Source organism: Aptenodytes forsteri, unplaced genomic scaffold (assembly GCF_000699145.1).
Source record: "Aptenodytes forsteri isolate BGI_AS27 unplaced genomic scaffold, ASM69914v1 Scaffold11, whole genome shotgun sequence".
Classification (NCBI taxonomy): Eukaryota; Metazoa; Chordata; class Aves; order Sphenisciformes; family Spheniscidae; genus Aptenodytes; species Aptenodytes forsteri.
This window is the reverse complement of record NW_008794155.1, coordinates 1,993,831-2,021,476: the sequence shown is the minus strand read 5'-3', so window position 1 is coordinate 2,021,476 and position 27,646 is coordinate 1,993,831. Positions and strand designations below refer to the sequence as shown.

Here is a 27,646-nt window from a genome sequence, read left to right as displayed (position 1 = left end):
GCAAACTGTATTTGGAAGAAATGGCATACAATAAAACAAATGACAAACTCTGACTTCAAGTATCCTAGACATATAGTTTGATTATCACATACTGGAGCCATGTATTTTGCTACTTATTTCAAATGAGTACGAAAATTACACAGATCTTAATACTAGCTGCACGTGTATTCACGAATAAGATACTGATCTATGACTGTGTGCAGGTGTATACCAAATACCCTTCAGTGGAATATGAGATATACAGAATTACTACAAAGTCTTATCTGAAAGTACATAGTTAATAATAAAAAAGTTATATCTATTATGTTTACCAACTGGATAAGACATTCTACAAGTGAAATTTTTGTATTTCATATTCCAGGTTAATTCATCTCCATAATTTAAACCACTTTGTATTCATACTATGACCATTTAAGTCAGCCATGTGAGCAACAATCCACGTAACAGCTTAGAAACTCAGTTATAAGAACACAGAGATCTCTGTGGTTTCATTTCCATGACTAAATCTTAATGTATATAACACAACTGAGTTTGTAGTGCTGTTTTCCCATGTTAAAGACTTAAATGACTATTTTTTAAAATAGTATTTTTCAGTAATCCAAAAATTCAAACAACTGAATTACTGGATTTGCTTCCAGATAATCACATGTTAAAGAGATAAAACCAATTAAAAAAATCCTATTTCTGTTTAAAATATATCATTACACACAACCACCATTAAAAGTCTATCTAAATTACTAATTTATTTTCTGTAAAATGCAGTATTTTGTGACACAGCTTTGTTTTGTTAATGATCAACATTTTTCCTTAATACACACTATCCCTGACCTGAGTATAAACAGGTAGAAAGCAACTAATGGTTATGTACATGTACAAAAAAGGATGGTGAGGACATACAAAATCAGAGAGATGTGCAGATGTAACTTCAGAGATATAAAAAAACTTCCCAATAATAAAGGAAAACACATTTTCAAGACAAATATTACAGGGTATATTATTTTAACATCAGTCGAATTGGATTTTTATTTAGTTGGTAGTGTTCCTGTAAAATGACCAGAATTTTTAAGCAGAGTGAATCTGTTCTACAAACAAAAATTATAGAAGTAGTTTTGGGACTGGAACTAATCAGGAAACTCAAGTAATATTTGCTGTGTTGGAGGAAGTTCACAAAGCACATGCAGTTCACTGCTTCTAGAAAGTATCCTTAAAAGTAAATGCTAACAGCTTGAGTATGCAAAGATAATAATTATCCAACCGTACGCTGATATTAAACATCAGCTAACACATAATTTCCTTAAAATTCTCATATTCTTCTACAGTCCTACACCTTACTTGCCTACATTTTGTATCCTGAATAAAATCTTCATTAAACATAGCTGTAAAATGCATTGACTATGACATTTTGATATAATTGTTCAAAGATGCTCCAAGGCAAAAAAGAGAAAGACTTATTTTTTTCTGAAGTACTGATAAAGGTTATTTATTCACAGCAATGCAAAACTTTTCAGTCACTATGTTCTATACATTATGTTGGAGAATATTTTTTGATTTTCAGGTACTTCACGACAGCTTAAGAAAAGAAAAAAACTATACACTTGTGCTCTACAGTGTGAAAAGATCCGTGGAATTAATTTTCATTAAACTAATAAAGATCCCTGTGGGTTTCAAATACAGATAATACTACAACATTTGCTGAGTTTCAGTTTGCACTTGGATACAGATGGTGTGATCCAAATGACAAACCCCTCTCATTTCATGGAGACAGCAATTTTTATGGCTTACTTTCTGCTAATAATCCAAGCTCTCCATATCTCAATAAAACGTAACATTCTCAGTAGGACTCAACCGCTGAAGACCCATGCCGTGCAGAACAAGCTCATAGGAATCCAGATTAAGCAACTGGCCTTTATTTTGTTGTTGTCTGTCCACTTATAAAAGTGGATGACTTTGTCACAGATCTGTGTGTCAATGCTGTCTCTGTCAGGTAGCACTATTAATATTATAATCGCACAACCCTGTTTAATTTTCCCAAGTACCCTGAAAAATAACAGAGATGATAGAGACGAAAACTCCCTTCAGCATCTGATTCCTGAAGTCAGTTCTGGCTTCAAGACAGATGGAAAGAAGGCCTATACTCAACCTGGAGCCTTCAGTATCTATTTATCTCTTCTATTGCTGGAATCTGAAGAGAATTACTACCTGGAAATGACAGTCGCCACAAAATGGGAAACAACTGTCTGCAACTTTACGCAGCTTCTACAAGCATTTTGCTAAGTGGTGAGCGTTAGTAACCATGGCCTCACATTGACTCCTACAGTCCACAGGCAGCTTATCAGCAAACACTGAAAATTAATTCCATTTAATGCATTAGTAGTTTGCCAATAAAATCCTGTAACTCAAAATTCACCATACAAAGTATCTGCTGAATATTACCCCTTTTGCCAGGCCTTGTCAGCTTAGTCTGTAAATGTTCAAAATGCTTATTTCAACAAAGAGAGTAAAATCTATTCTCCTCCCACCTATACACAGCTGTACGTACATCACAGATACAAATGCCTGAAGGCACAATGATAGCATGAGTAAGAGGGGGACAATGGAGACAAAAGTGGGGAAAAATATGTGACAGAACACCTCTGGGTTCCCAGCTCCCACTAAGTTCAGCAAAACTCAGTGAGGGATTGGGAAGACTCCACTTTTCAGGGGCAAAATCTTGCAAATCTTAAGCTGTTTCTGAGATGAACTACTGCAGAACTGAAAGGGGCTCAGCAATAACACTGTATTCTTTCAAAACTATCAACAACTTGAACTGTTATTCCACCTTTATGGAGGCTTTTTGGCACTAATGAAAACATTGATGGAACCGCTCTGCATTGTTGTACTTCATCATCATGCAAGCTGGCGAACCTCACTCAATTTCATCCTTCCTGAAACCTCGTTTTTCCAAAAAGCTAAATATTAGTACATGCATCTTATTCTTCCCAAATATTAATTTGATATTGACTAGTGAAGTCCAAACAAAGCTCTCTAAAGTAGGAGCTAGCATATCCTAAGTAGACTATGCTAAAAAAAAAAAATCCCCAAAACAAACACAAGATGCAAAATCCCCAATAAAATCCTAGTATCAGTATTTTAGAACGAAAAGGTCAAATTTCAGATTTCTGTATTACACATAATAATTTTGTAAAGCTTGCATGATTTTAATTCAAAAAAGGTATTTTTTAGGGTAAGTATACTATAATAAAAACTATATTCCCTGGAAAACCCAATTGCATTGTCTTAGTACTCTCTGTCAAGAACATGCGTAGCTACCACTTCTCTATCATTCTGTATCTTTCCAGAAATAGATGAAACCAGCTGTATCATAGTCTTTCCCATCTAAGATATGTGTATAAAGGCATTGGCTTTTAAGTGATTTTTATGTGTCAGTAGACTGTGACTGAACTATACCTATGATATAATGAAAGCTCGGAACAGTCGCTGTCACCGATTTGAAAGGAAAATATACAATTATGAGGGCACTGTAAAATGTTAAGTGAACTCGGAGTTTTACTAGGCAGAGTAGAGGTGCAAGAGCATCAGTGAAGAAGGCAGGTCAAAAGAAGAAAAGACTTTAATGAGTTTAACTCCTAACCTGTTAACAAAAGATGGGTGATATTTGTGTGATGAAGCAGTCAAACAGAACAAGCAGAAAAAGGTCTGGTTTTAAAATGAAGGCATATATTATCATATACTTAAGCAAAAACTTAGGATCTCTCAATGCTGAATTCCCAGGCAGAATTTATTTCAAAATGAAAAATAATGGAGTATGACAAAATAATTGTATGTTTCAGGAAGCCAATGTCCATATGTACATAACACAGGTAACTTAAAATTTTATTTCTAAACTGCTAGTTTGTATACTCAATGGGTAACAAAAACAGCTCATGAGAAAATCCGTTTAGAAGGAAGGCTGGTCAAAGAGCTAATGAGTTAAAAATATGGAGATACAAGATGTTTTCAGGTCACTACTTGATCACAGATTTCTTATTGTCTGTAAACTAACCATAAATTACTAATGCCTTTGAAGATATTCAGACACCTTTTAGTACCAGTGGGAGAGGTACCCAACTACTTTTCAGGATGGTATCCTTAATTTCTTTCCACCTTCTTTCACACGTATGCAAAACAAAAACCTCCTAATTTCATACGAAATTTGTGAGGCTATCTAAACTAAAAACTGTCTCCTATTTATACACTGCAGTGGAAAGGTACGTAGTGTAATTAAGATAGAAATGCCTGTTCTTCAGGCTGTTAGAGCATTCGCTTCTAAAAGGAAGAAACAGATATGGAGTTGGCTTGTACACTGCAACGAGCAGTGGCCGAGCTTTACTGGACGGAAAGAAAACTGTCCCCCTCAGCTGTCGAAACCACCTGCTCGGTACAATACATAGGACTAAGAAAATCCAGTGGAAAAAATGTCATGAGAGGAACAAGCTTTCTTCTTGAAAAATGAACTAATGAAACCTGCTTTCCTACAGATTTATGACCACTTTCTCTAAAGCCACCAGTTTCCTACTCAAGTTCTCAGTGATGTCTCCACTGGAAAACAGCGGATAGTGTTGCTAGTGCAATCTACGTATACGTAATGTATTTTTCTATTTACTGTAAATAATAAATAGCTAGAGGTTAACACTGTAACACACAATCAACTTCCAATTCCTTCAAATATAGTTGTAATTATTTAGAAAGTTTGAAAACTGGAGTTTTATTTCATTTATAAGAATAGTATACAACATTTGCCATACATACAATAAACTATACATAATATTTACCTGCATGGAAGTCTATGCCCACAGCAAATGAAGTTCCAGATATAGGCATTAAAGCATCCATTTTATCATTTGGATCAAGAGGAATTCCTCTAATTCCTTCATGAACAGAATACATAAGAAATGATTCAATACCTGTGGTAAAAATAAAATAGCCAATGAGAGCAAAGTGGAGACTTTCCCAATTAACAAGACTTGAGGCATTAATAACCACTGGACATAGTTTTCCAATACTGCTCCATAGTTTTCCAGAATGATAACTCCATCTCTTTGAAAAAAACATGCTTGAATTATTATGGTGTATTTCTAGTTAAATGATAAATGCAGTCTTATAAAGAGAAGGGAATCACCGTCCATTTCAAGCATCACCTTAGAATTAAGTAATTAGCAGTAATGAAAATTAAAACTTAAGAACAACATGGTTTTGAATTATGAGAAATTTAAGAATATTTTCAGTGCACTACTACACTTTCTGTACATATTCAGCAAGAGAGAATTTTAAAGAACTTGTGGAAAGCAGGACTCAAGACTGTAAATTGTCTTTTGAGGCATGGGATTCATCTCACCTCATTTAGTCACGCACACCTCCTTTAGACAATAGAGAGAAATACATAGTTTTAGTGAATAATGCAGTTGATGCATTTTAAATGGCTACTTTTGTGTTAGATTAATCACACTCCAGATGCGTCTATTTCTATTAAGTAGGAAGAAATTCTACTGTGTAGGGGTCTTGTTATGCAGTCATTCCCAGTTGAGATGAATCACACCTAATTGTTGACAACCAAAATTAGAACAAATACTTTGTTGCCCTAATCTGTTCATATATCAGAACACTTCTAAGTTTAAGGGAAATTACCCAGTGTGACGATACGTAACTCACATTCTTGAAGAATTTTAACTACCATACACAAAAAAGTTCCTTTTTCTTCACATCAATTCTTTGAAAATTTGTTTCTTTGTAAAGAGCTATCTAGTAGAAGACCCTAAGAATGTGGGCTAAAAAGTTTCAGGTAGAGAATTACAAAATGTTCTTCTAAGCAAGAAGAAATCTAGCTAGCAAATAATAAAGTTAAGGTATATGACCTTGAACAAATATGTGCTGCTGTTAACGATGGCTCAAATGGTCTGCTTTTCTGCCTACATTAAAAAAAAAAAAAACTAAAAAATATTCCTCAGAGTTTCCACAAAAAGCTATACAGAACTAAATAAAGAAATTAAAAGCTAAATTGAAATTCTGTCCTAACCACAATAGACATTTCTCTGTTACTGCTTTAATCAAGCATATTATGTATGGTTATTTAACTTAAAATTAATAAAGAAAGTTTATTTACTCATTACAGTGTTCCCATAAAACTGAAGTTAGTTAAAATAAATATTGAAAGCCATTTTACCTTTGCATGCCATGCGGTTTTTTTGAAGGTTGTAGCCTACTGTACACACACAAGTCCTGGTGGTTTCTGATGTTGGTAAACAAAGCTGGGAGCATCCACCATTGTTTAACTGACAGGAATTGCTACCTATAACATGACAGGAGAAGAGACAAGAGGAAACAAAATTTGAACAGCGCAATCCTGACTAAAAATGAGTGTTGGTATCAATTTATGAATATTACCAAAACCAAATTTTGTTCAGTTAACTTCTTTGAAAAATTGAGATATGCATAAAATACGTGAGGCTATGCTACTATTCATATACTCTTCCATGCTTCACTCTTACAGCATTTTATCTGCGTACTTAGAATAGTGGGTTTTTACTTTAGAATATTTATTTTTTAAATAACTCAGTTTTCTGAAGAAGAATCTGCCCATTTTAAAGTAAAAGTATATGATGAAACTGAAAATACTACATTAAGTTTGTGAGTAGCAATGCTGAAATCTCACTGGCATTAGTCTAGAAGGTGTATCTTATTCTAGACCACGAGCAAATCATTGATCATATTGTATTGAGTCATCAAATGTTATATTAACCGCATATCTTCATGAACCACCGTTTGTTTAGTATATTTAAGATATGCTCCAATGTGATCTCACAGATCCATGCTCCTACTTCTTAATTTAAACAATATTTACTTTTAAGTAATAGATGAACCCTTTTTAATAAGATTTATAATAAGCATTATACACAGTACAATAAGCATCTCAGAAATTTGAAGCTTCTACAATAAACATCTCAGAAATTTGCTGCTTTATGAAGAAACATTTATGTCTACTAAGACGTTCAAGGAATTAGTTGATTACAAGTTACCAAGCCCCTATGAATCAGAGCGCTACTTGTCACATTTATTTTTGCATTCCTAATTTTGAAGTAAAAAACATTTCTTCATCTAAAGTCATAGATGTTTTCTAACAATCCAACCATACAAATGGAAAAGACAGGTGAGGTTTCAAAGTCTCTGGTATCCTCAGACAAAGGCTGTATTTGTATACAGAGAAATCTGTAAGTGCCCTCACATCACATTTGATCTCATGTCACTTCGATTTAATGAAATGCAAGACGTATACGAAATATGCAAAGATTCTTCAAAAAAAAATGCAAGTGTAAAGCTGAATCCCATCTACAGTGTTTAATTCTTATATCTAAACCCTTGATATTGCTCTGTCAAAATATAGATCAGCAAGGTGACACTTCACTACACAACCTCAGGGCTCTCGTTATGGTTAAAGTTCAGTAGTACAAAACGACAGAACTGTTCCTTTTCTTGACTTTTGTACAATGGAAGACACATATTAATGCCACAGACACCAGATATTGCTAACATTTGGGCACTCATGGGGCTATCTGTATGTCTCCATGGTAGGGAGTTCAAGCATTTTAAAATGACAGAAACATTACTGAATGCCTACATTTTTATTACTTACTGTTTCACACATTTAAAACTAAGGGCCAGACTGGCAAAGCACCTTTGGTGTTTCCTAGATTAGGTAAAGTGGCAAATGTTCTCAGAAGTGCTCGATATGGAGCTGAATTAATGTACTCTGTGCATAGACTACTTGTCCATCAGATATCAGACAGCTTAGCTCCATCCTATGTTCTTTTGGAAGCTTCTCCACAAAACTAAATTTGTTTCCTGTAGATCCCATCCTCATCACTTTCAGTGCAACCATCAACACTTTGAAAGTAGCTGGAATCAGAAATAATCCCTTTCTAAAGAGTCTCCCAAATGTCTTAATCTCTGATCTCCAAATTCATAAAACTGTGTGCATGACCCCAAATTACACTTTTTCATATTATCTTAGCTCCCACTTTGCCAACTAAGTTTTGGCAGTATTAGCAATATTCCCCCATTTTTCTGCTGTCTCACTTTTGATTTATACTACTGTATAAATACTGTCACTTCTGTCAATGTAGATGAAGTAAGCTGTCTTAAAACAAATAGATTATTAAGAATATTAATGAATCCTCTCATAATACTTTACTTACTTAAAATTTCAATAATTTGAGATGAGGTTCAACTTCAGAAAACATCTGATAAATTAAAATATATCAGGCAGATATTCTAAATCAATTATCCTATTATATTCAGCAATTTATTCAATAATAAAATATTTTATAGTATTTTATCACTGAATTACAATGAAATACATATTATTTTGTTCTAGCCACGTTTGGAGAATAACATGGGAAAAGATACTATGCATTCTAAAAGTTGGTTAAACATGCTTAAAACTTAACATACCTTGCTGTGCTGCTTTATCATACACTTTCATATGTACAACACCTGAAGTTTTGTTTCGTAGGACAGTTGGGTTTCTTCCATCTTTTTTGTTACAGGTACCGATCTGAGCTAAGTTCAGGTCTGCCCACCAAAGCTTTTTATCTGTAAAATTTTCAAGTTTTAAAAATCAAGAGGATCACTATCAAATTATATATGTTTGAAACCTAGGGTGGGGTGGGAAAAAGCTTTTGAGCTTAAATCTCAGACCAGTTTTAAGGAAAATTGCTCAAAGAATAAATAATGTTGGGTTTTTTTAATTTTAAAAACAGAAATTTTGGATTTATAAATTTAGTTTTTCCTCTTTAGGTGATAGGTTTTCACACATTTTTAAGTGGAAAAACTGAATTATGCCAAATTTATAACTGAAAGTTACCAAACCTTATTCATAGATCATATACTACAACAACACAGGGTTTGTTCTCTGACTTTGCTATATCCATTCATTATGTACATAGAGATGACAGGAACTCTGGTTCCAGGTTTTCATTACTTGAGTGTTCAAATTAGTAAGTATGACAATTACCATAAAAATAATTAAGAATCTTCTTACTGTCTTAAAGAAATCATTGAAATTACCAACTTAAATTGATAGTAACTTTTTCATCAGAATTTACACAAGGTTTTAAAATAACAGAAAAAATGAGACATGCTACGCACATACTAGCGTAAAACTTCAAACCATCCTTGTCAATCCACACATGCAGAATACTTGAATCACAGTATGAAGGACTCGTCAAAAATTTATGACAGTGAATTCTCACTTGATGCACAATTGCAGCATATGCAACATATTTTTCAAAGGTTGGATTTCAGGTGACTTTAGCCATAAAGATTTCACTTAAATTCAGACAGGATTCTAAGTGACATGAGGATAGAAACACTAAGTTTGATCACATTGCTGTGGCCATACTGGTTACTGTGGAAGTAAATTTTCATTAAAAAAGAAATTAGGATACAAATGTCAGTATTAATGTAAACATAATCTTCATAACAACTTAAACAACAGTGTATGAAGACAAGCAATTTAAAAGGAATTTCAAGAAACTGAAAGGTATACATGAGATGTATATTCTCTACTTCATTTCACTATCATTACTTCAGGAAAATGCTATTTTTGAAGCCCCAATAACATAATTTAAATATCAACTTTAGGGATTGCTTTAGTTTTGTTCAGAAATACACAATATTTATCAGTGTTATCAGTTTGTCATTTTGAGACTTTGACTCATTACCTGCTGGAATTAATGAAAGAGCCTCTTCAGTTAAAGAGCTTGTTAGTCTTTTATTCATCTAACAAAAGCTAGTGAGATGCCTCAGTGGTGGTTTATACATCTAACAAAAGCTAGTGAGATGCCTCAGTGTCGGTGGTTTATAATTTCTTTAAGGTAACAATCTTTACTACTTTTCCACAAACCGTTTTTGGGGTGGTATTCCTACCAAGTTTTGAATATTTCATGTTTCATGCCATCACTTGATATTGCACAAATGGGGCATATAAAATAAGTCACAACAACCACAAAGTAAAAAGAAAAAAGCAAAGACCACCTATCAGGAAACACAGCAAGAAGAAATAATGCAAACAGAAGAAAAGAGTATTATATATACACTTTTGAAAAACTTCACAGCAGCTCTCAGAAAATTTGTATTCGCTATTGCTAAGACTTGGAAGATTGAACAGGTTAAAATGAGGGGAAATCAGAAGAATGCTAGAAATGCCCTTCACTCCCTTGGCATTTCTTTATAGCCCTATGCATATAAAAGGCCACAGTTATTACCTTTACTGTAGCTCTGAAGGATGACATCAGGATCATAGAACTGCTTTCTACAACAGCTACATCTTGTCAGTGTTTCAATGAAGACGCTGCGGTGACGATGGAGAAGCTCTGTAGTATGGCACTGCTACTCATAATGGCCATACTGTCAGGGACTACAGTCAAGTGTCATAAATCGGGGGTGCCCAAGGACTGCTCACCCTTATATCACATCTGAGACTATCACAACTTGAGAATCAGGGTCCTGAGATCAGCCATGACATGCTTTTGTGACTTGCCATGTGCCAAGAGAGAAAAAAACCCAACCTTTAAATTTCACATATGCAGGTACCAGCATTACACACTCAAGGTGGGATCATTTGTTTGATGCAGACTAACATATTCTACATAAATATCTTCCATGAGGTACGTGGTGACAGTTCAGTCTAGAGGAAACTAAAGAATGGACTGAAATTGCAAAAGTGCATTTCTGAAAGGCAAGCAAACTTTTGTCAGATCCAAAAGAATAATAAACGTAGTAACGATGCTTACTGTCTAATTTTAACAGACTAAACACTTGAGAACTTAAACTTGCTTCCAAAACAAGACTCAGCTAACTCATGGCGACTGAATGTTCACAGTGAAGAGCTCCTTACCTAACCAATGCCAAGTCCTTCAGCTGTTTCCCTTATAATATAATTTTTTCATTTTTATCATAATTAATTTCAGCCAGCTTGTTCCCATTATTCATCAATCTCAATGGTTGCTGGAAGCAAAGCAAATCAGTCCTTTCCTGTCTGGGTGAGACTGAAACACAGAGCATACCGAACATACAGAAAACACTTAGCCAATGCTAACTCTTAATGTCGTCCTTCAGACATGGCATAAAAGCATTATTTCAGTGAAGAACTTCCTGATGTTTCTAGCTGTAGACAAACCAATCCAAATGCAAAGCACCGCCAGCTATTTCTATCAAGCATAACGGGAACAACAACGTCCTGTATTCTACTTTTCACAGTAGAGGCATGAGATACTTCTGCTAGTTTTTGACAACTATTTAAAACCTTAGGAAAAAATCAATGCACAGAGCTAACACAACCTTTGTCAAAATACAGATTTCTTTTTGAAGCGAAACGGAGAACACACATATGCCATACTTCCTTGACAAACCCAAAAGCCACCCCGTACAAAATCTTGTCTGACTGAGCCCCAGTATACTGCAAAATAGCAGAATGATTGACTGGTTGAATCCCTTCAGTTTGCTGGCAGCCAGATGGCCGTGCAGCACATGTGCTGGCCAGCGTATCACTTCATGTGTCGCTCCAGAGTGGCAACAGCCTGTGCTTTGTTTTGACACAGAGAAGATGGGGAATGGAGTGGAGAGAAAAAAAGGGAAATTTAAGGAATACTTGAGGAAAATGGGGCATTGTGATAGCAAATTGTGGAACTGTGAATGGGGAAGGCTCTGCAAATGCTTGCAGTAGGGACACCTGTTGTGCAGAAAAGCAGGGGAGAAACTGGGGTGAGGTCTTAGGATGAAAGATTTGGGGTGTTGCACTGGAGGTATTATGGAGAGAAGGTTATAGAGAGAAGCTCAAGGTACTCTGTTAATAAGATTCAGTAGACATGAAAGCAGTCTTCACCAGTTCCACTTTTGCTGCAACAACTGCTGTTTTGAGGCTACTTAACCCTAAATTAAAATGCCTAGTTATATATGGAAATTCTACTGACTTTACTCTAGGGAAGAAATTCATTTTCACAAGTGAACAAAATTGCTTGCAATGCTAAACCACATTTTTCATTAAAAACAAATTACAATCCATAACTAAGAAATCATGAAAAAAAATTAAAAGCAGGCTCTACCTCCCAAGGCATCAGAATATCATTTTAAACAGCTTTGACATCAAACTCAAACTTCAGTGAACTAACGGCCAAAGACTGGCACAGAAACCATAGCCAATCTTCTGATTTCAAGTTCTTAACACATTAGTCCTCACTGTCTCTAGAGTACACACAGATGTATGATGAGATGGCCTCAATGTTCCAGGTTGACAAGTTCCACAGCCCATAACACATTTCACAGTGTCTGTTTCTCATTTGCTTTGAATGCCAGAACACCCTACCTGAGTCCTTACTCCCTTCACAAGACTTAAACAGTACGATGACCTCCTTCCAACTCATTGTGGGTTATCAGTTTCTCTTGACTTAGTCAAGTCATTCACCTTAGTGACTGGCTAACACTCTGTAGCTCACCACTTCAGAAAAGAATTTATGGATTTTTATGTTATGAATTTAAAAATATACTGCTGAGGATCCACAAACTATATTTTTTCCTCTATTCCTATATTATAAAGAAATTTAAGCTATTTTGTTAGTAAAATTTAATTAATCAAATAAAATGCAGTTCTGGTACTACTCTTCTAGGAAGTCTCAGTAAAGAAACAAGGTTTCATTGACCCATCTCTGTTATATTCTCTGAGTTAACAATGGTATAAAATGCAGTTCTGGTACTAGCCTTCTAGGAAGTCTCAGTAAAGAAACAAGGTTTCATTCCCATCTCTGTTCACCTTAGTGACTGGCTAACACTCTGTAAGTGTTAGCAAAAGTAAGTTCAAGCAAATTCCCTCTGCTCTCAGCCTTTTGGAAAAGTAACTATTTTAAACAAACTGAACTAGCTAACATTTTGATAGCACATTACATCAGACCTAGATTTGACCAATAGTCTCAAGGGCAACACAACGTAGTTTTTGTGTGAAAGTTAAATTTAACCATGAAAGGGAACACAACAGAAAAAGGAAAAGAAATTATAACAGCAATTTGAATTCAACTTTATCTTCAGTTTGTCACGTGTATTTTTGAACTGGAACTAGGTAAATGGCAGTATACGGACAGTACCTCATGTTTAGGTTACTAACAAACTACTGCTTTGCAGTGAGTTAACGTTTTACTCATGACTACATTTAAAGTATTAATGACTGGGAAATACGATCTCGCATGTTCCACATGAAGAAAAAAGTACGAACACTTCCTGTTTTTCTCCAAATAGTTATGTATCTTTTAAACATCTTAAATGAAATGATCAAATGGGGACAATCTGTATAATTATGAGTTTAACATCATCCATATTTTCATTTCAGACAGGAAAAGTTATTACTGTAGATGAACCAAAAGTAAAACCCTAGATCGAAAAAACTTAAGCTTCAGGAACACTGCCTTTCCAGCAAATATTGTGTATTAACCTCATTTCTAGTTAATTTTCTTTTCAGTTAAATGAATTGTTGCCTATGCTGCAGTTTTAATATTTAAATAACTAATTTATAGAGACAGGCAGTTGGGTGTTTTATGTTGAAAGCTGATGAAAGCTGCATGTCTGAAAAAATAATTTCCATTGCAGTAACTGTAAAAAGTTACTGCACAAGAGAAAATAAACTCTGAAAATATCAAGGAAAAAAAGCATTTACTGAGTAGTCTTCACAGGTACATGATGCGACAACAATCTACAGAATGAAAACATTCTGAATATGAAGACTTGGAAACTCAAATGGACCTCTCCAGTGAAACCTGTGCAAAATTTAAAGGAAATCTATCATCCTATGTATCCAAAGGTGCTAGTATTGACTGAGTGAAAAATCATCCTGGTGATATCAATCTGTTAAATTAATAGTAGCTTGCATCTGATGATTCTTTTAGCAGACAGTCCTTAGAACAAGAAATTCCTGTGCTCAATTTTGATGGTGGATATTATAACAAAAAGACAGATGTGAGATAAGAATATAAAAGTGACTATGTGATATAATCCATAATGGAAATAATGGGAATTTGACTTCTTTTTCTTTTTTTTTTTTTTCCTGTGAGATTATGACTCACAATAATGAATTATCTATCCTAAAGATTTAGGCTAACTTTTTCAATGAAATGATTGTATGTGAAGAAGCGATTTCAGTCTTCAAATCCTCTATTTGACCATGAATCAGAATGGCCCATTAAATAGTTTTGGTAATGACTGCTGTCTTGCGCATAGTATACTAGAACTTACTGTTTTACATATCCAAACCCATCCATAAAATATATTTTTTTTAAGACTGGAGTACAGGAAAGAAGCAAAACACATACAGTTTTGGTGTTTTGCATCATTTACTTCAAAGAAGCGATCAAACTCTTTCAGGCATTTCTTTAGTATTCTGTGCAAAACCTCATGCTTGGCTATGGTTTCGACAGCCTCCCAAAACTGCTTTTTGCTGACTTGCCTGTCTTTACGGAAAGGAAACAAAAAAAAAACCCCAAATAACCCACTTTGCATATTCTTTTGCTGAGAGATGAAGGCATGGCATGTGCTTAATCAAGAAGTTCAATTACCAATCATTATCTGCACCACAAATTGTTTATTTTCTCCCTTTTAGTATTAGTATAGAGCCAAAGCATTTCTACATCACCGACTGAATGTTCCACCATGTGCCTCTTTTGCTTACTGAGCTACTAAATGCAGATATTGCTGCTTTGATATACAGTTAACAGTATCTAGACAATTTCCATCAATGGTGTCAAACATGTCAGATCACAGAGTTCTCCCTCCCCTCCCTTCACAACACAAGAAACAGAAATCATCACAGCATAAACTCATTACTAGTCCTTGAGGTATCTGATTGTGAACACAGAGGCTGAGTAGTCTCCTCCGCCATCTATACTGTTAAAAAAGACAAATCACGACAAATCACAAGTGAATACTCAAAATACGCTTCATAATGATTCTTTTGTCTTCTTCCATCCTTGTTAACGTGACACCTGGATAAACATGATAAACATTTAATTAAAAAGATAACTTACAAAATAATTAATTAATAATAATTAATTAAAAATATAACTTACAAAATCTCACTGAACTAGTATTTATTCTTCTACATGGAGGCTTTATATGGTGCACTACAAGTTTTAGAAAGGGATATGGACACAGTATGGGGAGTTAAATGACAAAGACAACCTGAAAATTTAAGTAAGGTGAAGCTCATACAAATCCTGACATTTCAGGTATATTAACAAACATTTCAGGTATATTAACAAAAAAAAAAAAAACAACAAAACACCAAACAAAAAACCAAAACAACCCCCCCCCAAAACAACCCACAAATTCTGAAGTACAGCCATCTGGACATAAGAGTCAAAACTCTTATGACTACCTGCCAAAAAACATGAACTGGTCACAGCTGGCCAGTTATGCCCTAAGACCTAAAGAATAGGGGTTTTAATTGTTCAGAAACTGCTCGGTGACCGATATACACCACAACACAGTCTCATACCAAAAACACCCCAACATGTTATACAGCTATTTTTTACCATAATTCTAAGCAGAATTTTGGTCTTTCTCTCTCTGCGTTATTAATATATTCTCTCAGGAGATAACTAATCTGTGATTTCTAGTATTAGGATTAATTAATCTATTTCTATATTAATTTTAAAATATACTAGATGATTTTACAAAACCACTTGATTTTAGCATAAATACAACTTGCTTTCACAAGCTAGGGAAGAAATAACACTATTTGAAACCTTTATATATCAAACTGAAGTTAAATGATTTATTTGCTTGATTATGCTAACAAGAGTGTTGTTCGATCACTAATTACAATCTTGTTGCTGAAACTGGGTTATAATATACATTAAAATTGTTGTATTTATCCATTTTGTTGGGTAATTAGCATTAAGAGCAACAACATGTTGGGAAACAGCAATTTCAAATGCCAAAAATTGCTACACTAGCATTGTGGACAGTCCTTTGGAGATTTCAAGCAGTACTCTGAATGCAAATTTTGATGGGCCATTAGTTTTCATTAATGGTTGTTTGAGTATTTATGGAAGACAACTATGTACTGTACTTAGAACTGGGCAAATTGCCTAGATGTATTTCATATATTAATGCTAATGTAATGAATGGTGTTACGGCTATTAGAAGACTGATGACTTGGAAAATTAAGGTGTATGTATTTGAAGTTTCCTGATCTAAGCAGCCCCTTTCACTTTGCAATTACACCCAGCAAAGTCACAGCTCCCACCATTTGAGTTAGTAGAAATGCATTCTGGTGTTATTTTTGAAACTTTATTCAGGATAAAACAAAAACCAAATAACCAATATATCATTTAATCACATGATGAAAATAAATGGCAGCATGAATATATTTTGGTAATATGAACCCACATTTTCTAAGATGAAATACTGTAATTGTTACTGTATGTTGATTATTGTTACTATGTTGATTGTTTGATAATACACGTTGATGGCTGTGTTATATACAGTTTGTGTTCAAAAGACATTGTTCTAATATCTGCACTCCCATTGAAAAGCTATTATATGTGCCTGATTTTGTTGTATTGCTGATTGACTTTTTTACATGAATTTGAACAGAAATAGCACTTATACATAGAATCATTCACTACATGGCTACTCTATTTTATACTAGTAAACAAAGACTAGAAAAAGGCTACTACTTAGCATCATGGAATATTTCCTTTGAGGTTTCTAGCACAAGTATTTTAAAAAAAAAATCACCAATGCATAACAAATTATATCCTCATTATACAATCTACATCATATTCCTATTTTGTAGCGAAATGAGCTGAATTTTGTGATTTTGTGTAAACTGTATTTCTGGGAGGACCCGATACAAAATCCAGTCAAATACCTCCACCAAAACTGCTGACAGAAGCCTTCAATATCTTTTTCTTCTCAGTGACAAACTTACAGTAACTAATCAATACTTTTCTAGCAATGCTCAGTTTATGATTCAGAGCCATATATCATTCAAGAAAGAATACACCAGTTTGGAAATACATCAGATATTGCTGCAAGTTCCTTTGTAACCCAAATCTTGTAGTATAATGACTCTGCTCACCAATTCAGAAATACATATCATATAGTTCTCACCACAAAAAAAAATTTCCAACCAGCTTCAGTTACAGTCAGGGAACCATTTTCATTAAGTAACTTGGAAGGCAGCAAATGAGACTTCATGCAGAATGCCAAATACATCTATATAATTTGATTACACTCAGACACTGGCTACCAGGAAAACTGCTAAAATCAGATACTGAAAATGATACACTAAACTCAATCCTTAACACAAGTATAGGAAGCATTTTCTTAATGTTGAAAAGAGTATCGCTGTACCGTATAAGAAAATCAGAGATTCTCTCACATGGAACATCCTGAGCTTCCAAAACAGTGGATATATTTGTTATCAACTTGTAAACGGTGTCAGTAGTAGGTGTTGAAAATTATGTGGGCCATAGGGTGCTGTGAATTAAATAAGCTTCTAAAAGACCAGAAGAAACTTCAGAGGTTTTTGAACAAAATAAAATGAGCAGTTAACATAGTAGCTGAAGAAAATTACCGTTGACCAAATGCAAGTCAGTAAAGAGTGGGAAGTACTAAACAAAGCATTCACACGCATTTTTGAATGGTAAATTAACTAAAAATGACTGATGTTGCATGCACTGACATTTCACACAGTGAAATGTGTATTTCATACAGTGAATGTGTATTTGAAGAAAAAGTGGGAAGAGTAGAAAAGCAAACGTGACTTCATCATGGATTTATCGCAACGTCTTTGTAATACAGAATGGCAAGAGCAAAAAAAAATTTTTGTAGGCATAGAAAAAATAGTAATTTTGTATATATTCAAATACTTTACTTCCAAATGGAATATAATTTTCATCCCATCTATATCATGCTCAAAGAGATGTAGAAAAAGCAGACACCAAAAGACTAGGAATTTTGGAGCTCAGCATATGGAAAAAGAAAGATGACTGACACTACTGAGTAGAAAACCAATAAATGAAAGAAGAAAGATGACTGACACTACTGAGTAGAAAAACAATAAATGAAAGATCCAAAATACAGAAAGATTTGAATTATATAACTTGTGTCCATTTCCCTCAAGGATAAACCTGAGAGTCACTTTGGCACCAACTTGTTTGCTAACATTAGTTTTTTCATGTCTTATCATTACCTTCTACATGCTCCCACTAGAGGATATAATAGTAGGAAAATGTTAAACAGAGCCTGGAAAGGACTAAACATTTGAAACACTAGTGGTAATTTCCAAACAGTTTACGATGACTAAACTGAAATACTAAAATAGAGGGATTGAAAGCAATTAAGTACAAACAATGAGGAGACTGAGGAGTAGTACTAAAGGGGAGTGGCAGTCGTCATTGCCTGGTGAAGCTCTGAACTACTCCATAAGCTATATTAAAAAACCCCCCAAAACTTTACTGACTTAGCTAGCATTATTTATTGAGTTCATATCACAGTACATAACCATGGAGTGCCTAACTGCTTCTCATTTCTCTTCCCATTTTGCAATTAACAGAATCAAAGATCAAAATAACACAGAAATATCAGAACAGCACAGAGATTACCAAAGCAAGAAAGAAGTCAGTCTTGGGCCAAGCCTCTGTCAGTCATTAGTTTTTTATCGTTCTGAAAAATCTTCTGAAACGTAAACTGTAAGATACAGCAAAAAACCCTGGAAACTGTCAGGAGATCTGTCAGTTTTCTGTGCAAAAGGCTGTCCAGACAAAGAATGGAAGACACTAGCTCTACATGCACACTAATGGATTATCCTCAGGTGTCTCTGGGAGCTCCTGCTGTCTGACAAGGAGATTCTGATAGCTGGGAAAGATGCTAGTAAGGAGATGCTTGACAAACAGCTAAAAAAATTTTCCGAGCCAAGAAAGAGTGAGGTGCTGGAAGAGATCACCAGTGTAGTAAATTTATTAGAAATCCAGCAATTTTTCTGACAATCCTTTCTCCCCCAGTGCACCTACCCTTGGCAGGGGGGAGGGGAGCATGGGAACCAGGGCTATCTCAGATCACATTACCCTATCCCCTCAATCCTCTGAGGTTCCCTCCACCATTTCCTTGTTTTAGCTCTTCAGACCAATAAAAGTTCTGATGATCAACAACAACTGACCAATGTATGACCTGGTGAGACCACTGTACAAAGGCAGTCACAAAATACCCAACTCTATCTCCTCTTTCTGCCCCAGTGAAAACATAACCCAACAATACAACATGATCATATACTTAAAATAAAGAAACAAAAAATATAAAGCTGTCCAAAATACTGTTTTCACCTGGGGAGACACTAAATGCAAAAGACAGAAAAATGCAAAAGACAGCAAAAGCCTACAGGACTCTATAGCACTGAGTGCAACCTAAATGCCACAAAACAGTTAAGATTTTGGGCACAGATGTCATATCTCTTTTCTTTTCAGTCACTGATTAATTCAAATGGTAAAAAAAGTTAGCTTAGTATATACACAGCAAAGAAACAACCCAGCTCATGTTGGGTTTTATGCGTTTATCGTGTTTTTAGATAAAAGCAGTCAAGAAAATTTACGAAATGGACCAAAAATGATGCAATAAACCATTGTAATTACTGTGATTCACTTGCTAAAACTTCCTATTAAACTTGTAGGCAAACAGACCAACAGGGGTACTAAATTTTCACACAGTATCACGTTAAATCTTACATTAGAACAAATTATTCATTCTTATTTATTTACATATCATTTAGTTATGATCATTTATCAATTGCAGATCTCTTATCTTGCTTTGTATTGCATTGGATTTTCTGTTCTGATCCATTTTACATGCACGAAAGCCTGACTATAAGAAGCTGATATAAAGCCACCAGCACTTCAGGAAAATAGGCGGCATTTATGTTGCTACAGTATGTTCTACAATATAAAAACATACAGGAGAAATGAATACAGAAACTTTTCATGTTTTTCAATCAGCATATACAGTACTGTTTATAAAACTGTGTTTGTCTGCACTTTTCTCCAACAGATTTATATACGGAGTCATACTGCAATGTCATATTGCAGTTTATCACAACTATGGCTCCAAAACAAAGACAAAACCCAAAAGCAAAACAAAGAGAAAAACCCAAACACATTTTAAGTTTTGTTTACCGATTTTGAGTAGGAAGAATTGTCATCATCCATAAAAACACAGCTTCCCAAACTAGGAATATTAGAGAGAGATATATGTATGTTTAAAAACTACGCAGCAGAAATTCTTGCATCTCCACACCTGCAAAAATTCAACTACTTTCATGCAAACAGGCATGAAACACTCTTCTTTAAATGATAGCGATAAGCTCGTTATTCTGTATCCCAGATGGATCATCACTGTTGTAGCTTCTGTGAATTACAGATGAAAACTTCATACCACAGACATCTCAGTGACAGTATGAACAAATACCCTTTACGACAGCTCGTATTAAAGACTTCCAATAGCTCCCTGAAGTAAAGGTCATCTATTCTTTCTATTTCTAGTCACAATCAAATCAACGAAAGAAAATTTGTCTCTATTAACATTCATGACTCCTTCTGACACAAAACTTGCTTTTGTTTATGAATGCATATATAAAAGCATTCCCTCTCCAACAGATTTTGACAGCATTTAGAGTTCAATACTAGCCAAATATGTGTATAATAAAACTATTTTAGCAGTTAATACTTTAAAATATGACTTAATTTACACCATGTGCATAAAGTCTTTGGAGTTCATTTAGCATAACTTTCACAAGCACACCAACTATATGTACATTACGTCATGAATCAATCAAATAAAATACTTGATGAGTCAGCTATCCCAACAAAAGTCTACTTATCAACTGAACTTTTTTTTGGAACATCCAAGATAAATATAAATAATTTTTAATTGCACCAGAACAGAGGTCAGCAAAGCATTTGGAGGAAGTGTGGAAAGCTCTAATGTTATCTCCAGAATAGTATAAAACACTAGTTCTGAGTCAGGCTGGAATTTCTTAAACACTGTATCCTAGCTCCAGCAAGGGCCAAGAGCTGAAGATGCATATGAGAAACAGTCAATTCCAAGCAACCTGCAACTTAAAGACTTCTTGAATTTTTTAGGAATTTTTCCTTATGTTACCATTCTTTTGATTTTTTTTTGTAATTTAGATGTTTTTAAACATTCTAAATATTTCTAATGTGCAAAGTATGACAAACAGAACAACTTTTTTTTTTCAACAAATTTAAAACACAGACTATTAGCAGACATCTGAAAATCCAAATCATCAATTTATCCAAATCATCAATCATCAATTCATAACCCAAAGAAGTCTTCACAAAGTGCAAGCCAGTCCAACAAACTAGGGATATTCTGAACTAAGATAGTAGAAAGAAGTGAGCAGCAGAAGAAACAAGTCATAGATAATTCTCTGTAATAAAGAGCAGAACACACCTCCTTCCAACATGCTTTACAAGTAACTATAGTAAATATAAGCCATCAGTCTGTTACCTTCATCCTGTGTGTATACATGCAAGACTATATTTAGAAACATATACTTGTAATACAGATTGTAAACTGTCTGTTCAATGAAACATAAAAACTTTTTTCACAAACAAAACAGTCTCCCTAGTGAATGTACTGTACGTATTACTTACATTAAAACAACAGTAGCTTCTCCAAGGTTTTGATATCTCATTATTAATTAGCTTCCAATCATTTAAAAACTAAGTTATTACCATTGGACTTACCCATAATGGTTAAAGCTGTGGCTTTTGTTAAGTCTTCTTTCATTGACTCTATTATTTCAAGATTACCACCATCCAAGTTGCATCTATTTATGGTTCCATTTCCTGAACTGATCCAGTAAAGTTTGTTCTCCCCGTAATCTATCGATAAACCTGTAATTAATGTATACAACCTTAACTGTGGCTTGACTAGATAATTTTCATTTAGTGTTAAGCTGTTTTCATAATAAAATTCTATTTAATATATATACATACACACACGCAATTATGTTATCTACCCACTCATCCACTCAAACTTTAAAAAAAATAAATAAATTGAGAAAACCAACAACTTGGCCATTTATAGTGAAAAAAACCCATGCTTTTTAAAAGATTTCTGCCTTTTATTTCTCCCAACATCTACAGAAATCAGTGACTGATCGATGAAAGAGCATTATCTGGCAATGAACATTACTTGAATGAACTGAGGTCCTAAGCATTAACTACTAGTAAATGTGAACCAGAAGTGAACCAGAAGCCATCATTTATTTTCTAAAATTATGAATACATAAAGATTTAGAAAACAAGGTACTTTTTGTGATTCAGAACTTTAAAAAGTCTGTTCTCTCCCTACATGCACAGCCCTCTGCTTAGAATGCTGAAATACCAAAACCTAAATACTATAAATTTATTGAGAACTAGTATAATTTTAATCTCGCTTCACAGTGAACTGACCTCATGATCAGTTCTTTGGAGTTAGAAGCAAGAGAACTGTGCAAAATAACCTACTAAACAAACAGAGCATACAATTTTCTGTAAGTAAGAGCAAAGAACTAAGAGATAATGTATTTCAGAATTCTATAATCCTTCAAAAATGTTCAAGTAATTGTAGCAGGAGATTTTCTACAGTGAAATACGCTTGGCGTGGTGACAATACATGTCATAATAATTTGCTTTGGTAGTAGACTTTTCCCAGAACTCATGTTAGGTATCCAGCAGCAAGTTGCCAAAAAATACTGTATTTCACTCCATAGGTCAACCTCTAGATGTGCAGTACTCTTCTTCCGTCCTGTGAACTGCTTCTCTGTGGAAAGCCAGATCTATTTTCAAAATCCTGACAGGAGAAAGCAGTGCCATGCGCTGCAGAACTTACAGCTGGCATCATACCACTACTTCTTTACGCACATTTGACATAGTGGGCCAAAAGGTGTTCGCTTTCTAAGTTTTTCAAAAACAGCTTTCCAGTTCCTTTACAGTTACTGATATTTTTTCCCCCTCTCTGCAGGTGTATCACCCAGAAGAAAAACAACCACCAAGCTCGAGAGAGGATAAGGATACTGAATAGGTGCTTCAGGAGAGATTGATCTTGCAGTATCCCTCTGCACATACGTGTTTTCATGCTTGTACAAGCACTGCTCAAAGCAAAAAGACAGTGCCACAGACCTTGGAGACAAGAAGCACTTGCAGTACTTAGGTCTAGCACGGGAAACTTTCCTGGGAATATGGATGAACCTTGCTATGGGTAACAGAGGTAATACACAAGTATAAAGGTTTCCTTACTCTGAGATGGATAGCATTTGCTATTCCCTGTAACTCCTGACTGCTACCAGTCAGCTGCTTACAGATTTCACCTAGACAGATCTATTTATGGCGTTGCTGTGAAAGCAATCTACACAGCAATTACAATGTTATCTTGTCAGGTTTTCTACTTCCTGAGATATTAAACTAGTGTTTCTACACATGGGTATTCCAATTACACAGCAGCAACTGACAGAAATAACATTCCCATCTCCTTCTACCCAAGTCTACCACATTTTTCTTCCCAAAGTATTTTCCTGTTGTGTTATTCCACCTATTACCAACCCTTGTGTAAACTTATAATTTCTAACGTAGGCAGAGCATGTTTATTTAGATTTTTTCAGGAATTGTCCTGTTTTCACTAACGAAAATGGCTGACTTACTAGCCATAAGCATCACAGACATTTGTGATGCGTTCTAGTGTGGGTGACTGGCTTGCACCTTATGTCCCAGCTGCCAAAGTCAACCTGAACATGTGGATTGTAGAAAAGAAATATCTACTGACTGCGTAAGCAGCTACCAGATGGCAACACTGCGTGCTCACTGGAACACTGAATGGAAAGCACTGGTCATTCACCGACTACCAAGAAGTACCTGTTTCATATTAATACTGCATGTTTTGGTCTTCAGAAAACTGAAAGGAAAAGAAGACAGGCCCATCCATTGAAGACAAAGCATCAGACTCTGAGAGTACTTCAAAGAGCCCAGAGTCATCAGCTAGATGAGAACTGCTAGTATTCATCAGGGTGAGCTCATAGAACTATTTTGAGTAAAGGGTGTAAACGAAAATACGCTGAAAGAACTGTGACCTGCTCTAACATGTACACATAGACCTTATTGGTACAACTTATAAACCAAAGCCATCTCCAATTCCTCCTTCCCACAGGATATGAAGATGCAAGTGAACAGACTGCAGGCCAGGCCTTGGTAAGTTGAAAGTTTTCCAAAATTAAAATATAAGTCAGAGAAATAATTACACAGGTGGTATCCTCCTCCCAAATAAGAAAGATAAAAATAATCTAATATTATGAAAGGTATCTTCCAAACTTTATGTGTTAGTTAAAATATAAACCTATTATTAAAAAACAGTGAAATAAAAGATTAAAAATTGTGTCCAGAGAGGTATAGTGTCATTTCTTTTTTTCGCAGTGATCTTAAAGCAACCTCTTCTAATCCTAGCTTCCTGAATTGCAGTTGGATGGAATCTAGGAAAGACTTTGTATACCCTGGGAATGTGCTGCTTGCTGCTACATCGCATGTCAGAAACAAATCCTGCATTCAGAATTTCAGTCAATATAGACTAGATGTCACATGAAAATAAAAATGAAAATGTGTTTTCTTGACAACTTTTTTCCACATACTTTCTGCTTAGGACATTTTCAATGAGCTGGGTTCTTGAAGGATGGACCACTGGTATTGAAATGGGTGAGCGTTTCAGGAGACTAAATGTTCTCTTCAGGTGACGCTATCACTTTTGTCTTTTGTGAAATTAAGTAGTAATGTTTTCTTTACCTTCTTCTACAGTTTGTCAGTTTTTTCAGTGTCTTTTGGTATTCAGAACTTAACATAGGTCAGTGTTCTCCCTTTGGGGAGGGAGGGAGTCTGGTTTTGGTTTTTCACTTCCCACCCATCCCCCCCACCCCAAATCAACAACTCAGGTTTCAAAAATTTGTTAACCAATGATTTAAATATAGATGGCAGATCACAGAATCATTTTGATTGGAAGGGACCTCTTTAGATCACCCCAGATTCTCCACTGTGGCACAACAGATGAAGGAGAAAGAGCGTAGCTAAACAAGATACATGAACCACTGCTCTACTCAGAAACTAGAACATATTCTAGAACGGGAAAGAACTACACTGAAATATTCAGATGATCCATCACATCTTTCAAGTTATTTTTTGCCCAACACATGCATTAAAAATTATTTCTCCAACAAAAAAACTGAGTAGACAACTGCTGTTAATAGTTTTTTTAAAAACAGTTTTTCAGCCAAAACTGCTGAAGGGTTTCAAATACCCGATAAAAGTTCACATTGATAAAATGAATGTTCTGTTGTTTTGGTAAGATTATGATGGAATTCTATTTCAGGTATATTCCACATACATATTAAAAGACTCTTTTGACCAAAGTAAGGCTATTCAAAATGCTAAAATAAAACATATTACAAGTAATCCTGTGCTTGTTTATAATATGATAAATCACGTCCCCAATGTTTTCAAACCCTTATGTCTAATAATCTTATTCTATAGTTCATCTATGTTCTTCCACCACACCAGAAGAGGTTTCAAAAAGGTACTGTGTCCATCAAAAATACTGAATGATCTTCTGTCTGATAATTTAAAACTGCCTTAGTTATTTCAGTTTCTTGTGTTTCCTTTTCTAGTGATACCTGCCATTTTGCACTTGCCCTAGATTTCTGAGAAAAATATTATTCTAATTAACACCATGTATTTGTCTATGATGAGTTTGGACCAGTGCTCCAGAGGATTTTAAAATATTGGTCTCAGAGAATTATATTGTGTTTAAAAAAAATAAAAAAATACCATGACTTAGGCTGTCACTGTTGTCGTGACAACTGTTTTCACACGCATTTTCCAATTTCCTCACTCAAATTTCCAGAAATATACTATCACACAGTAGTATACTTTGTGATACTATATCACAAAGGTTATTCCAGCAATTCATACACCAAGGTTCCAAAAACTATCTTAAAGCCATATATGTAATGAGATCTTAGCTTCCACTACCAGAAAATCGTTTGATATTTTAATTTGGTGCATCACTGACGTTCAAGGAAATGACTCTTGATAGCGTTTTTCGTATACTTACTGTGTAAATGATGTATGTTCCTCTAACTTTATTTTTACCAGTGGAAATGTTCTCTAAAAAGCAGTGGAAGCTTAAGGACACAATGTGATCCAAGAACATTAATAATGGGATTCATTCATACTACCTACATCAATTAAATGTTGGACACGGCTATTACAGCTTAGATGAATTACAGGAACAATATTTGGAACTTTTTGTCCACATTTCCTTAAGAAATGTGACTTAAGAAAGGTTTTTTAACTGTTTATGGCTGATTACATTTCAGGTGAAAAAACAGTGCTTAAAATTAGGAAATCCTTAGGTCTATTTCTTTGCTAAATGCACACACATACTTAAGAAAGAACTTTTTTTTAAACAAACAAAATAAATTTAAGATAAAATTTCAAGAGCCAGTCCCAAGAATATTTTTGGTTCACGTCTGCAACAATTTTGTTTGCAGACTATGCTATATACTCAAAAGAAAGAACAAATTAGCAAGGGATATTCAAGTAGAGAGTCAGCCAAGAAAACGAAACAAGAGCTAAAACAGCAAATAGGGCTGTACTGTAATCATGAGCAAACCAGAAACTCCAAGTTTGTTTAGAAGAAAGAATTGAACTCTATTTTTTTAAAAAACACAAAACCCCCCAAAAACGAAACCCAAACAACACCCCTGCCCGCAACCTATAATTATGGAGTCCCTTGAACATAGCTGAGAGAGTGATCCAGTATGTTTTTAAAGGTTATTTATCCAAGCTATTTCAAAACTTACTAAGAATACAATACTCTATCATTTAATAATAGCCATTTCCTTAAAAAAAAAATCCAATGGATGCATGGTTTATATTTTTAGAGTTTTATAACAAACAACTGCTTAACTGAAGATAAGTTCAAGACACCAATGATCAAATAATCTGCCTCACAAAGTATAAAAGCCAAATTAAGCACTAATTCCGAATCCCTATTAATGCAATTTAATGGAACTCCAGTGACTAGTTCCTTTTTCAACCGATCTATACGTGTCAGCATTTGAGCCTTTTAGAACTGCAGAATGGACTAGCAAGTCATATCTAGTATGTACTAGTTAAGACAAAAATAAGAGACAAAATCTGTCGTCCTAAGATTACCAGTTTCCAAAATCTCCACACTACATACTCTTGGTGTTAATACAAAATATTTTAATTTAAATCATCATCTTTTGATAGTACTCAAATTGAGAAAAAATCCATCAGCATACTTCAGGGCACAGATTGGAAAACTTTCCCTCATTCTTCAAATTCTGAAATTATGTCTAAAATTAAGAAAACTATAAACCCTATAAATTAGCAGGACAGCCAACTCTAGTAAGCCATATATTTGTCGTCTTCAATAATCCACCTGTGAACTTACTTATTAGATCATTCACTTTGCTCCCCAAATACTCAAAAATAGCACTGCATGA

At 34.7% G+C, this 27,646-nt stretch overlaps 1 protein-coding gene across 1 annotated transcript in view; it reads right to left on the bottom strand.

Annotated features, from left to right (window-relative positions):
* The window catches only part of LRP1B (LDL receptor related protein 1B), a 676,318-nt gene that overhangs the window by 202,109 nt on the left and 446,563 nt on the right, over window positions 1-27,646 (bottom strand). The window contains exons 34-37 of the mRNA XM_019472156.1: window positions 21,840-21,989; window positions 8,485-8,625; window positions 6,200-6,325; window positions 4,812-4,943 (exon numbers count right to left, since the gene is read on the bottom strand). Coding sequence (XP_019327701.1) covers window positions 4,812-4,943; window positions 6,200-6,325; window positions 8,485-8,625; window positions 21,840-21,989 — 549 coding nt within the window. The remainder of the gene's footprint in view (window positions 1-4,811; window positions 4,944-6,199; window positions 6,326-8,484; window positions 8,626-21,839; window positions 21,990-27,646) is intronic.